Source organism: Pteropus medius, unplaced genomic scaffold (assembly GCF_902729225.1).
Source record: "Pteropus medius unplaced genomic scaffold, Ma_sr-lr_union100, whole genome shotgun sequence".
Lineage (NCBI taxonomy): Eukaryota > Metazoa > Chordata > Mammalia > Chiroptera > Pteropodidae > Pteropus > Pteropus medius.
The window spans coordinates 2,686,188-2,700,448 of NW_024351731.1; the positions used below are offsets into that span (position 1 = coordinate 2,686,188).

Below are 14,261 nucleotides of genomic sequence, written 5' to 3' on the forward strand. Positions count from 1 at the left end.
AATGGGGGTAAGAACTGCCTCAGGCAGAACTGCAAGCAGAACCATGTGGGGGACTGGTAAACTGCCCCCCACTAACAGCAGAGAGCCCAGCGGTGCACAGACAGTCACAGGGGACACATGAGGGGGAAACCAGAGGCAGAAGCAAAGACAGACGCCAGAATGGAAAACACCTGGTCCCAGGAGCGACGGGGCAGGTGGACTGCCACGGACTTGTGCCTCTGATGGTCAGCTGTTCAAGAAACGGTCTGCGCCAGAGGTTCAAAGCAACGCGGCCAGTGTGAACAAGACCGGCGCCCCTTCTCCTCCTGGCTGCCTGCGACCTGAGCCTCCGGTCAAAGCCACCGAACACAGAGGACAGTCTTGTTTTGTGTTTATTTTTCCCCTATTTCTTCTAAGATTACAAGTCTGAGAGCAGGACTGGGCATGACAGGAACAAAATCGAGTCTGGGGCTACGGACCCAGAGAGCAAAAGCCAGGTCTTCCTCTAAAGGAGCACAAAGCCATCTCTGTTGTACAGTAAGGTCAGAGACAAATTAAACAATTTTAAAAAATAAATGTTTTAAAACCACAGGGTACCCCAAATTCAAAAATGACCGCATGGAGGCAATTATCTCATCACAATAAATAACAGTAAATCAATCCACACTAATTGCTTTCCGTGCCAGAGCTCAGAAGACTCGTCAGCATTCTCCAATTATTGATTTTCTGTAATCGCTTATGCTGTCAAAAATGCAGTATTTCCAGAGAATATACTGCACACGATTAGACAGACGGGATTTTAATTTAACGTAAATCAACCCAATTCCCTTCTTTTTTCCGGAAGTGCTTTAAGAATCTATAATACCGGGAAGCCGAAGATGGCATAAGAGGTTTTCCGCAGAGACATTTCAGTTCCAAGCAATTTAAACAATGGTCCCTGGACCACCTCCTCCCCACATGTAGCAAGACCAGCTTTTCTCTTGCTACAAGGCCGTCCCCACACACATAAGCATGCTTTAAAAAAAAAAAAGAAAAACCTGTCATCTCAGATTCACTTTCATGTAGACTAAAAACTGAAGAGCAAAACAAACACTAGGAACAGAAACTCTACACTTGACTTTTTAACCCCTTTGCCTACGGTTCGGTAATTTCCACTGAACTTGGAAAACGTTCCCGCTAAGTATACACGCAGTCAGCACGTTGCTGAGAGATTCTGCCTGAGTTCCGAAAGCTACGCTCCTAACTGCAGGCACAGACAATCGCAGCCGCGTGAGGAGAGAACGACGAGGGGGCGAACCCCCCGCTCGGCTGCAGAATCAGACGGCTGTGGGTAGCGAGCAGCTCCGTCCACGGAGACAAGGACCGAAACCCCAGCTCCGCCACTTGCTAATCGCGTTATCCCTGAGCACGCCGCCTCGGCCGACTCGGGGCCTCGGTCTCTGCGTCTGTGATATGGGAAAATGTGAGGGGAAAATGAGGTGACACGTGAAGCGTGGACTGTGATGCCTCACAGACGGCGGTTACGAAAGGGACCGTCCTCCTGCCTCCTTCATTCTGACTCGAATGTCCCTAAACATTCTGCCTGGAGGGGGAGCTTTCTGATGGGAAGAAGGGGCCACCTCCTGAGCTGCAGGAGAAACGCAGCCAGGACGCCACAAGCTGGGCCGGAGGACTTGGCCTGCGGGGGCGCACTGAAGTCTCTGGCCAGCGATGGACCTGGCTGGGCTGTATAGACACGCGGTCCCAAAACCTCTGCTTATTTGAGATCATTCCCATACTTCGCTCCCTTATCACTAAGGTCAGACTGGCAACCGGGAGTGAATTATTGCCCAGTCGCATCCTGGCGGACCCCGCCCAAATACCACCTTTGTTCAGTTTAGTACGTACGCCCCTTACACATCCCGTGAGCTCCGCTGCCCGGTGTCTTCCCTATATAAGACTCACCTCGGCCTCACATGGGCACGATATAAACACCGTGGGGACCCATCTCGTGATCAGGAGTGTGACGAGGCATTACACTCACTCTCCGGGATTTGTGGGTATCGGTGAGCCAGAGAACTTTCTGGTTGCTATAGGTTCTAAAAGCTATAGCCTTTACATGACAGGATGATATTACATTAGCCCCATTTAAAGACGGCTTTTAAAATATGACAGAGCTGAAACAATCAGGTGGTCTTCTGCGTCCCACAGCGCGTGGCACATAACTTTCTTACAGCACCTAACACACTTGCTGTTATTTTTATGACCCGTGGGCCTGGTGGACGCAGGCCTAGTTTCATCCTGACATCTCCAGCCCCTGGCATGGAGCCTGGCACACTAGAGGTGCACAGAAAAGGTATGGCAAAGGAATAAGCAAACAGTTCACGTTTTGCATCAAAAATTCAGATGAAAATTTAGTACTTTATTTATACTTACATTGTCTCTTAGAAATCTAAATGTTAAATTGTGGCTATCATGTACTCCACATAGATGACTTAGGAAAAGTTCATCGTTGATAACAAAATCAATGACTGAAATCAAACGAGTTTTGTGAAAATATTTCAGTTGAGCAAATTTTAATTTGACAACAGGCGATATATTCCTCAGGCTTCATGGTATAAATTTTTGAGGGTTCGACTGGTTTTAGGTACATATCAAACATAAATTAAGTTCAAAAATGTCTTTTCAAGACAGCTGTCTGGCTGAGTCCCCTTTTGAAAGGACACGCTCATCTACATCCACAAGGTTTGCGGCCACGGGGAAGGCTGGCCAGCCTTCTGAGGGCCGGGCAGAGGCAGATCCGAGATGTGGCAAACCCAGGCCTCGTTTCAGAAATAACGAAGTCTCAGGTGAGAAAGCATGGTCAGCACTGAGTCACACTGAACGGTTTCCAAAACGCACAGAGTTTGAAAACTGCTGATTTGACTTTTTTTTTTTTTTTACTTGCACATTCACACTCCCAATTTCTGATTTGCTTTCCAGAAGTCAGGAACCTCTTGGAGCCTCGCAGAGCAAAGACCCCAAAGTGCAAACTCCCTCCAGCACTGGGGACCCTGTGACAGGTCTTGGGACAATGCAGACAATGGGTGGGAAGCAGTGACGAGAAAGGCAAGGCATCAGGGCTGGGCCCCTTGCCCAGGGAGGTGGACTCTGCGAAAGCATGGGGCAGGCTCGGCACGGCTGGGCAGTGCCGTTCAGGAGAGGCGCTGTCAGGAGGAGGTGAATTTACGAAGAACTCTGTGGGAAATGCGCCTCGTTAAGGGTTCTCTGGGTTAAGTGACACGTTTATGCGATCAGGCACGTTTTAAAGGAATAGAACCAATCAGTGGAATTAGGGGGTCTCTGCACTCCATAAGCAAACAGACCCTGTTGCCCAAGGCCACACAGGAAGTAAGTGGCAAGGCAGGATTCTAAGTCTGACCAGAGCCACGACGTACAGTATCGGAAAAGGAAGGGCCTGTGCTGTAAGGCGAGCGCTCGAACCACAGCCGCACGCGGCTGCTTCGCCCGCGGACACACTTCCGAGGGCCGCGCATCTCCCAGGCGCTCCCCGCCCCGCCCTGGGCACCGCCAAAGCCCTCGCAGAGCTGGCAGAGCGCCCGGCGACTCAATCTGCTTAGCTACTGGGGAGAGCAGCAGTCACTGCCGCAGTCACCCACCTTGCTCCCTCCTTCCGGGCAAAATTTCTGTGTGTCCAGTGCGGACGGGACGGGGGGTCCACATGAGCGTGTACTGGGCACCCACTTTGTGTCAGACGCTGTCAGGATCACACGGGTGAGGCGTTCCGGCTGCCAGGTAGGAGGCGGAAAATCACATGGGACCGCTGCTCCCAAACTAACAACACGACACACGTTTTTAAATTCATCAGACTGCCAAAGACACAAATTCCAGAAAGGGACAAGCACTGCCTAGGAGAAAAGAGACTGACGGCCACTTTCATCCCTGGCATGGTGACCTACCAACCTTTTCCCTGTGAAATGAGGAGCTTCACCAAGAGCTGCAGGGCAGAGCTGAAGGCTGGGGGCCAAGGCAGGAGGGAGGAGAGAAAGCCCAGCCCAGTCCCCGGTGGCTCAGAGGGCTGGAGGGCTGGAGGGCTCGTGTGCTTTACACATCCAGAGGGAACGGGAGGGGGGACCTGGGCTTCGCCCCCAAGCCCGAGGTCTGCACGTTCCCGCAGCATCGTCTCCGTTACTCACTGAAGGGGCGAAGCTGGGAAAACTCCTTTGGTTAACTGCCGGACCACATGGTGAGAGTACATTCAGTTTGGGGAGAAAATGCCAAATTGTCATCCGAAGTAGCTGTGCCATGTAAACTTACATCAAAGGCAGCATACTACGACTAATAAACCAGTATGAATACATTACCATCAGCTAAAGTCCACATTTTATTCAGATTTCCTTCTCCTATTCCAGGATCTCATTAGAATACCACGTTACATTCAGTCATGACATCTTTTTAGGCCCTTTCAGATGTGACAGTTCCTCAGACTTTTTCTATTTTTTGAGGAACACTGATGAGCTATTTTATAGCATAGCCCTTAGCTGGATTTGTTGACTTCTTTTTTAGGTGAGGCGACCCTTGGTTGACCTCATAGATTGCAAAGACCTTGTCAGCTTACAATTCCCCTTTTTCTTCTTTTTTGCCTACAGCACCTGGTCTTCCTAGGTGGTCTCCCATCCAAGTACTAACCAGGCCGACCCTGCTTAGCTTTCAAGATCAGACAGGATCGGGCTTGTTCAGGGTGGCGTGGCCGTAGACTGTTGACGTTTTAACTGTAATGGTGAATACACATCATTCTGCAATTAGTCAAAACTCGCAGAACGTACACCAAGAGTAAACCTCGATATGCACTATAGGCTTCGGGCGATTGTGATGTGTCAACGTAGGTTCATTGATTATGACGAATATGCCCCTTTGGTGTGGTGTTGAGAATGGGGGAGGCTGGATATAGGGGGTTGAGAAGGCAGGTGGTGTATGGCAACTCTGTACTTTCGACTTTGCCGTGAACCTAGAACGACCTTAAAAAGCTTATTAATTAAAAAAAGAGAGAGAGGTAAGACTGGTTAAGTCCACATGAGGCCTGTCGTTTAGTTAATAGTAATATACCAAAATCGACTTCTTAGTTTTGATAACAGACTGTGGGTAAGTGAGATTTTATCATTGAGTGAAGGTGGGTGATAGGTGCACAGGAACTCTCTGTGACTTCTGAGTCTAAAATAATGTCAAAATAAAATTTTTTTTAAATAAAATGAAGTCATTTTTTACTCACACGCAAAGGAGACTGGGAGTGAATCAACCAGCCCTACCACTAAAAACATCTCCAGCAAAGGAGTTACGGGTTCACATGAGCCTATGAGAGAAAATTCCTGAGCGGCTCCTGCCTATCGGACCACGCTGCCTTACAGGATGGTGTCGGGCTTGTTATCTGCAGGACAGCAACGGGCTGGGCAGCGAGACTGGGAGAACGGGCCTCTTTCTGTCTGGAGACGCCCGGCTCGGCAGCAGCTCTTCCGGCCCGAGCATCTTTTCTGGTGCTTCTTTAAGGCTAAGAGTGTCACTTTTAGCCTAAGGAATGCATTTTAACTACAGATGCAAGAATCCCATGTAACACCTTCACTGTTTGTGAAGCTCAATGGTTTGATGGGCCTCGCCCAGTGTTTCAAAGTCCTTTAGATTTTAGGATGACACAGAAACGCTTTTGGCACGAAGACAGCCATTGTAGAGCTACTCTTCAGAACAGCAAAAACTGGGAATGAGCAAATTGTTGAATTAGAGGGAATGGTTAATTAAACTAGGACAGTCATCCTCAAGCAACCATTTAAAGTAAATTAATAAATATATTTTCACGAAATGTGGAAAGGCCTATGAAACAATGATAAATAAAAAAGACAATATTTATAATGCCTAAAGCGTTTAGGGTGTCCAGCCCTGCCTCTGACTGGGAGGTTACGCTGTCTCACTCAGAAGTGAAGTATTCTTAGCAAACCATCTGGCCACTCGTCCAAGCCAAGTCCTCCAGTAGAGCTTTACCAGTAGTAAAATTGACGTTTCCATCCCCATCAAAAAAACACTCATTTCCAGTGTGACCACAATCACGTCTTAAAAAAATTATTATCCCAAAATTCTACAAGGAACCAAAAAGCATTTTCCAAATCATATTTACTGAACACGTGCTGACTTTATTTTTAAAATGTATAAATAAAAACATGTAATTTTAAAAGGCAGTATGAAAACTTGCCCTTATTACAGTGTTTCCTGACACAAATTATAGACTACAAATCACACATCTAGATCTAGAAAAGCAGATGGGTTTCCTCTCGCAAGCCAACGGCAAAGATCAGTGGTGCCGGTGCACACGCTGCGAGGCCTCGTCTAGGGTTAGGGACCCGGAGGGCTGAGGTCTCGGCCACGGACAAGCGCCTATGTACTGTTTTTCTGGGTTTGACGAAAGTTTTTTCTACCACCGAGTAGATATAAACAGGAAGAGAAAAGAGTGTGGGAATGCAGGAGGCAGCCTAAAGACCCCCCGGCCCATGTCCACGTCCTAATCTCTGGACCTTACAGGGCAAAGGGAATTAAGCCGACAGGTGGCATTAAGGCTGTCTGCCATCTGACCTCACGAGAGACGCGATCCGCGTGGGCTGCTGTAATCACAGGGTCCTGGCAAGTGGGAGAGGGAGACGGAGGAGAGTCAGGGAAGGGACAGATGAGGGATACTAGGTTGCTGGCTTTCAAGATGGAAGAAGGGGCCAGGAGCCAAGGAACGTGGGTGGCCTCCAGAAGCCAGAAAAGGCAAGCGAATGGATTTTCTCCTCGAGCCTCCAGAAAGAACATGGCCTTGACTATAACTCAGCAAGAACCATGTGGAAATTCTGAACTACAGACTCTAAGACAATAAACGTGTGATGTTTTCGGCTACGTGAAACCGACTACACAGGAAACTAACTCAGGAGGCAGAGAGGAAAGAGAAAGCGAAGTCTGAGTCGGGACGCGGCGCCGGCAGGAGCCCCCTCGCTCTGCCGTGTCGGCCCGTCAGCTGAGAGACAGGACTTGGCCCGCGGGGTACAAGAAGCCAAGGCGGACTTCGGGTTCTCACTCAGGCCTGAACCTCACTCCCAGCGGGGACACCGCTCAGGAGTGGGTGTGACGGCAGCAAAAAGCTGAGAACTACCCGTGAGGGTGACCTCTTAAAGCAAACCATCCCCAAATCCACTTCCTCTGCACATACACCAAACAGCCCACACCGCTTAGGAAGAAAACAGTGAAGATTTCAGGGCGGGGGGACTGCTCAGCTTTGTCTGGCTAGGAGCGGAAAATGTCCCACGCTGACAACCCCGGGATGAATGAGAAGTCCAGTTCCAACTCTGGGGTCACAAGGACAAAATTAACCTACTGGTCTCAGCTTCTCATTAGAGATCAGAGTTGAGGGGTGTCAAGCTCCCCACACAGTGTGGCATGTAGCAGATGCTCAGTTAACGCAACATCTGCGTGTGACCGGCAGGCCCTCCGCCTTCTGCCATTCTCTGGGAGCTGGTGGGGGACATGAGTTTAACAGACATTTCCGAGCGCCGCGTTTTCCGCATGCACACGCCAGCAGCAGCATCCACTTCCTTTTTAAGGGTCAAGGTGCCACGTTCTAGGCCAAATTTTTTATAAAACAAATTCACCGAACCACAGTTGTTACCGTTGATAATGGCGCCATAAGCAGTGGCCAAGTGGACACTAACTACCACCTGCATTACAGAAAACCAACTAGAGGTACTAAGGGGACAGGAAAGTCACCATCCCCGGAGCCCTGCGACACGCCAGGCCCTGCGGGGGGCTCCCGGGAGCACCGTCTCCAGCTCTCCTGATGGCCTGCCAGGTGGCCACCTCCACACCTGCCAGATCAGAGCCTCATCCGCAGGATCCGGACCTGAAAGCACATGTCACACGCGTGTCCTCACGGCCCGCCCTCTCTCCTCAACGTCACTCTGTTTTCGTGGTAGGACTGAGCCCGCCCCTGCTCGGCGCCCTCTTACACAGCGCTCTGGGACTCCACAGGGACACAAAACGCTACTTGCAGCCCGTCCACTCCGGTGTGCTGGCAGAGGGGCCGGAGAGTGACGGGGACGCCAAAGCTAAGAGGACCGGGCACTCTCCTGGCCTGCCTTCCGGAGGCCGCGCGCCCCCACCTGGAACACCGCTCCCCGCCCGAGCCCTTACCTTGAAGGAGGCGTGCTGCTCCATGTGCCGCAGCAGCTGTGGCCTCTGGGCCGCCGTGTAGTCACACACCGTGCACTTAAACTGCTTCCCTGAAAGGGGGGACAAGGACAGGGTGGTCAGGCTGACAGCTCCTACGCGCGAACGTGGCGCCAGGCGTGAGCCAGGCGCACGGAGATGCCCCTCGCCGTCTGCGTCTGGAATCCCAGGGAGCAGCAGCAAGCAGGGACACAGACACGGGGGACGGAAGGGAGAGGACAGCCAGCTCTGCCCAGGGCGGGCCCACGACGGTGAACTTGGGCCGGCTCCTAAGGAAACAGTACAGGTGTGACCAGCCGACGACAGGGAAGAAGTGTGGAGGGAGCGGAGGGCACAGGGGGCCCCCGCGGTCAGGAATGCGTCAGTGAGCGTGAGAACGCAACGCGCCAAGACCCCGGAAAGCTAACAGACAGAAAGGACGCAGACAAATGATCTGCTCAGGGGCGGAGTTAATGAATCAAAAGCAGTCCGCGACAGCACACACTGACACACACAGCGCCACCAGTCGGTCAGCGCCACGAACGCTCCGTGCTTATCAACGCACGTAATCCCTCTAATCCTGACGCCGCTGTCCGATGGTACGCGTCACCAAATGACTAAAAGCCCTAACAACATGGTAAGATCTGATGCCCTCTAAACTAAACACTGAACACCTGAATACCACAAAGTGCTAGCCACAAAAGAGGTAAGCTGGAGCACTCGCACGCCTGCACGCTGCACACTTACAAACACCCAGACGAAAGGGCCATCCTGCTCCTGGAGACGCGCCTACGGAGTTAACTCACAAGAAGGAAGAGCTCATATGCAAGAAGGGGCTCCCGCAACATGCATCATAACAATGGCAGGAAGAAAATAATACGGTATCCAAAAACAAAGGAATGGTTATGTAACGCACGGATCACCACCTTAATGGGTCATCATACAACTCTTAAATGTGTTATCCACAGCCTCAAGAGCAACAAAAAATAATCATAACATTAATTTTAAGGCTGTAAGAACAACACTTATACTTTAATGGCAACTATGTAATCATTCCATATGAACATGAGCAAAGATCAAAAAAGAATTTTAATAAGAATGACCTTTTTGTTAGGGAACAGAACTGTGTGTACGCCTGTGGGAAGGGGTTAGGTTTTTGTGAGTGTTGTTTTAATGTTTCCTGTGCAACAGAAAAGCATTTTAGATCATCCGCATCCGCCTCTGAAATGCTAGAATGTTTCATCTCATCCGCTATTGTACATAATCCAAAAAATAGGTCTTTCAAAAGAGAACCGTAAAATGATATCAAAAGTTCCTGAACTTAAAGTTCAAAAGAGTTCACGGTCTTTTAAAACATGCCCCCAGCCTTGCCTGGCTGTATGGTAATTTATCGGTGATCTTTCTAACCAAGCACCTTGGCCCCTTCAAAAACACAGCGGCCTCATTTTGTGAATAATCTCGGGGATGGTCATTCCTTGCCTTCTGAGGCAGGATTTAACTTTTGTCAAGAGTTGGAAGTCATCCTGAGCCGAGTTTTGGCAAGAGGACAGAAGAAAGACGAGTCATACACGACTTTCTGGAGAAACACTCTTCCAGGAAAGTACCACAAGCTTTCTGCAAAACATGGCCACAGTGAAAGCAGCTAGTCGTAGGAGCAAAGCCTTGCCAGTTACAAACCACAGAATTTAGAATCTGAGTTACTTACGGAGTTCGTCTTATTTGACCCAGAGGCCCGGATGTTAAAGGTCAAAATCATAAGCACTCAGATTAACCTCGCACATGTAATGGTAAAAGGAAGAAGCCAGACACGAAAGAGCACACGTGATACGAATCAATTTATACGAAGTGCAAAGACAGGCCAGACGAAGTTATCGTGTCAGAAGTCCGGGAAACAGCTGCCCCGAGGAGAGAGAAGGGGACAGATGGGGAGGGAGGGGAAAGGACGACGCCCGTGGGCCCAGCAATGCCCTGCGCTTCATCTTGGGATGTGGCTACACGCACGCGCTTCCTTTGTGATAATTCACTGAGCCGTACACTTAGCAATCACGCGATTTTCTCTACATGTGTGATACTTTAATTTTAAAAAGATAAAGGAAAAAAAATTAAAAACAGTGGGGCTGCCTTCTCCAGAAGGAGCTTTGGAACTGGCACGAAATTTGAGAAAGAAAAGATGTGTCAGGCAGTTCAAAGATGAAGCCTGAGGGTGTCATGACAGTCTGTGGATGATGCTGGCTGCTGCTGCAGGTGGAAAGAAAAAAGGCGCACTCAGCACTGCCTGCCCCTGGCATTTCCACGTCGGCATCTTTCGAGCGCCAGGCTTGCTGGAGGGCTCTACTGCAGACACTGCGGCGTGCTCTGGAAACACCAGATTTCACCCACCAGCTTATTCCCTTCAAAATACGTGATCTGTTACAGCTAACTCCCCTTCAAAGATGGCGGGGAGGGGGAGTCATCTCCATTACCGCTCATCCCACAAAAAGAGTGCTCTACCATCTTTTCAGAATCTGTATCTGTCTTTGGAAGGCGTCTGCATCTCTGTCTAACATCAGTTCTTCAGCCAGCATTTCACAGGTAACTTGCGGATGGAACGAAGCTGACCCCTGACCTGTAGAGCAGTGGCTGGACCAGGCCACAGGATGTCAGCTGCATCCGAGTCCCACCAGACAGGAAAGGGAAGCAGAGGGCGTAGAGTCAGGTCATGCCAAGCTCTGTCCCTTACTGGGGTCTGACCCGGGCAGAAAGTCACTACGCTTGTACTAAGAGCACAGAGGGGGCGGGACCTGAAGGCCTGTTATTCTGCCTTGGGTTACACGAAGAGAGGTGCCCCCAAACCTAGAAGGGTCAGGACAATCTTTCTGTTGAATTCTTTCCTGCGGCGGGGGAGGTGGAGCCCTGCCTCGGGAGGCCCCTGTGCTCGGGAAGCACGGCCGAGGTGCGGGGAGCTGCCCCCGCCCCTCACTTGCTGGCGGCTGTGGGGCTCCTTCGGATGTGCGAAGCCCCCGCCTGCGGAAGAGCACCCAGAAACCGCAGGGCACCTGTTCCCCTTCGTGTCTTACTACACCCTCGGCTGCTGGGTGAGGTCCCCGGGGCCGGTCCCAGCTGCTCGGCTACTCTAGACAGAGCTCTACATGAAACTGAGGCGGCACGGGGCGGTAGGGGAATCTTAAACCAGCTCAAAAACAGACCATCCCCCTCACGTCCCGGCATCCGGACCCCCTCAGAACACGGAGAAAGAACACTGAGGGGCATTTCCTCCCGATGTAAGGCAGCTCTCTGGAAACACCTGTCCAATTAAATCGTCCCTGCCCAATGAAACTGTAGGTGTACCTCAAACTTGAAGGTGCACTAAAGTACTCAGAGAAGCAAATTTCCACGAATCTCTACTGTTACTGAGTAATGAACATGAACATGCCTTCTCGTGACTTCACCCAGTCTTCCGGAGGAAGGCGGTGTCGACTCTGCAAGAACGCTCTTCAGACATTAACTATTTCGCTCTGCCTTCCTGATGAGAGGACATGTGAGAAGCGTAACGTGATCCTCCGTAAACGATGGGGATGAAGCAGACTGATCACGACGCACGTCCATACTCATGCGTGTCGTCATGAGCTGCTGGCACCGAGAACGCTGAGCACAGGGAACACATACGTCCGCCCGACGCCCTGCACGACCCAGGGAAGCTTCCCACGTCCCACTGCGGGAGGCTGCCGACGCCTTCCCCCAAAGAGACGCAGGTGCCAATCCCCCCCGAGCCTGCAAACGTCACCATCTATGGCAAAAGGAGTTTTGCAGATGGGATCAAGTTAAAGATCTTAAGATGGGAGATGACCCCGAGTTATTCAGGTGGACCCAATGAATGAATGAAATTGGAGGAGTCTTTACAAGAGAGAAACAGGAGGATCAGAGTCAGACAGGCGATGGAATGATGGAAATAAAGGGTCAGAAAGCGTTTGGAAGATGCAGAGCTGCCGGTTCTGAAGACGAAGGAAGGGGCTCCCAGCCAGGACACGGGCGGCCTCCAGAAGCTGGGCAGGTTGAAGAAACAGACTGCCTCCTAGAGCTGCCAGCGGCGAGGCCCCGTTGACACCCTGCTGCTACGAGACTTCTGACCTCAACAGCTGTCACACCCTACAAGTGAGGCAGTTTGTTACCGCAGTCACAGGACACGAACCCGCCCACGCTCCAGCGCGGACGGCAAAGTGCTCGTTCACGGCTGGAGGGGGTTCCGACCTGGGCCGGCCCTCCAGAGCCCGCGTGACCCATCCTGCCTCGCTGCCTCTCCGCGTAGCCTGGCACAGAGGTTTGCCAGCCGAGGGGAGGGAAGTGCCCTGCGGGAAGCACAGCAGGCCTTCCACGCAGGCGTCTGCAGAGCCAGCATCCTCACGGTGCCAGCATCTGCGGTGATTTCTGCCACGGTGAATCGCAACAGAAATAGCTACAGCAATAAAAATGCAGTTTACGAAGTCTCTGCACTGTAAAGGCTGAACTTCGAGCAACTGATGACTCTCCGTCATTAGTACATCGGTTTGATACCAGAAGAACTAGATCAGCATGAGACGTGGAAAGAAACAAAAGGCAACAAACAAGAGAATTGGATAAAAGAACAGGAAACAGCCTGGCACCGGAACTAGACGAAAGTGACGGCAGAGACCCCTCACCCTGGTGACGGTTTAGGTAACCGCGCTTTACTCGGAGGTTAAATCTGTATCAGTCTAAGCTAACCGTTTAGTAAGCTGTATGGTTCGCTTCATAATGTGGGCTCAGTTATTCCCAACGGCTCTTACCGTTCATAAAAACTTGGTAAGACCAACCCGCTGGTGGCTCAGGTGCCATTTTGTGTGAACTTCCCGCTTCAGAAACAGAGACCATGGACTAGTGCGGCCACCTTATCCCACAGCTGAGTCTGCTTTTCAGAGGAAAGAGGGAGGAGCGAACGCCACACTTACCCGCCTGGGGTATTTCAACACATGGCTGCGGGATCTCACGCTATGAACTGGAGAAGCGAGGAAAGCGGTCCTTCCCCCGCTCAGACCTAATTCCCACACTCAGCGCTCTGCTTGTCTAACTATTACACGCACAAGAGCACTTGAGGCTTGGATAATTCTCTTTGTAAATTTTACCAGAAAACATCTTCACTCAAGTGTATGAGGGCAGGTTGGATCGGGGAAAGGGAACCCAAAGGAAGTGGCAATGAACTTCAAAGAGCTTTGGTTTCATAATCAGAGAATTCTTGTTTGATTACATAACATAATGGCACGGTACCATTTAACCTCTCCCCCTCTGCTACGGGTGAGCAAAACCACAGATAAACCTCTAGACCGCATACCATGTCTAGGCCCTCTTTAAATTCAAAAGAGAAAACATGATATGGCATGATTTTTGCATTAAATTCTTGCATACTGCTGGCGTACACACAAAGGATTTAATCGGGCCCTGTAGAGATCAATGTCTCTCATTGTGCGTATTGACTGGCAAACCTTTTGAACAGGAACCTTGACCCAGGCTGACCTATCTCTTCTAAGGTGCAGTGATAAGCTCCTCTGGGAAACAGGAATGGATAAACAGGGATACACTCCTTTAAAAAAGAAAATAAACATGAAAAATCAGATTCACAAGCAGGTAGAGGAAAGGGTCATTACTCAATCGTTTTTACTCGATTAAAAGATGCCCAAGAAGATGCGTTTAATAGTTCCTCTCCCCTATTTTAAAATATCTAATTCACAAGCATTTGATTTAATGTAACTATCTGAGCGATGAGCTGGGGCAAATAATTGGCACTTTCTGAGAGCTGCTACGTCCCAAGCTCTTCGTGCAGGGCACTTTACATTGTTTTTCACTCATTCGATCAATAAAAACTCAATCAACAAAAACCTCCTATAAATCAGGCACTGATTTAGGTGCTGGGGGTCGAAAAGAAATAGAATAAGTCAGAAGTCCTTGCTGGTGGGGCTTACAGCCTAGTGGAAGACACAGAATCACAAACACGGAAACCACACAGCATCAGAGAAGGCGCGAAGGAGAAACAGAAGAAACACAGAAGGAGGCTGAGGTGACGGGTGTGGCACTTCCGGCGGTAGAAACAGTGA

General features: G+C 50.4%; 1 protein-coding gene and 1 pseudogene across 5 annotated transcripts in view; both read right to left on the minus strand.

The window, feature by feature from the left end:
- Positions 1-14,261, minus strand: part of ZFAT (zinc finger and AT-hook domain containing) — a 117,319-nt gene that overhangs the window by 35,385 nt on the left and 67,673 nt on the right. For 4 of the 5 annotated variants that reach the window (XM_039845899.1, XM_039845901.1, XM_039845897.1 and 1 more), the window contains one exon: positions 8,164-8,252. In XM_039845899.1, the coding sequence (XP_039701833.1) occupies positions 8,164-8,252 (89 nt within the window). Of the gene's footprint in view, positions 1-2,884; positions 3,747-8,163; positions 8,253-14,261 lie in introns of those variants that run through there. The other variant, XM_039845902.1, reaches the window with a different exon arrangement.
- LOC120588903 (uncharacterized) lies at positions 4,599-4,716 on the minus strand (annotated as a pseudogene).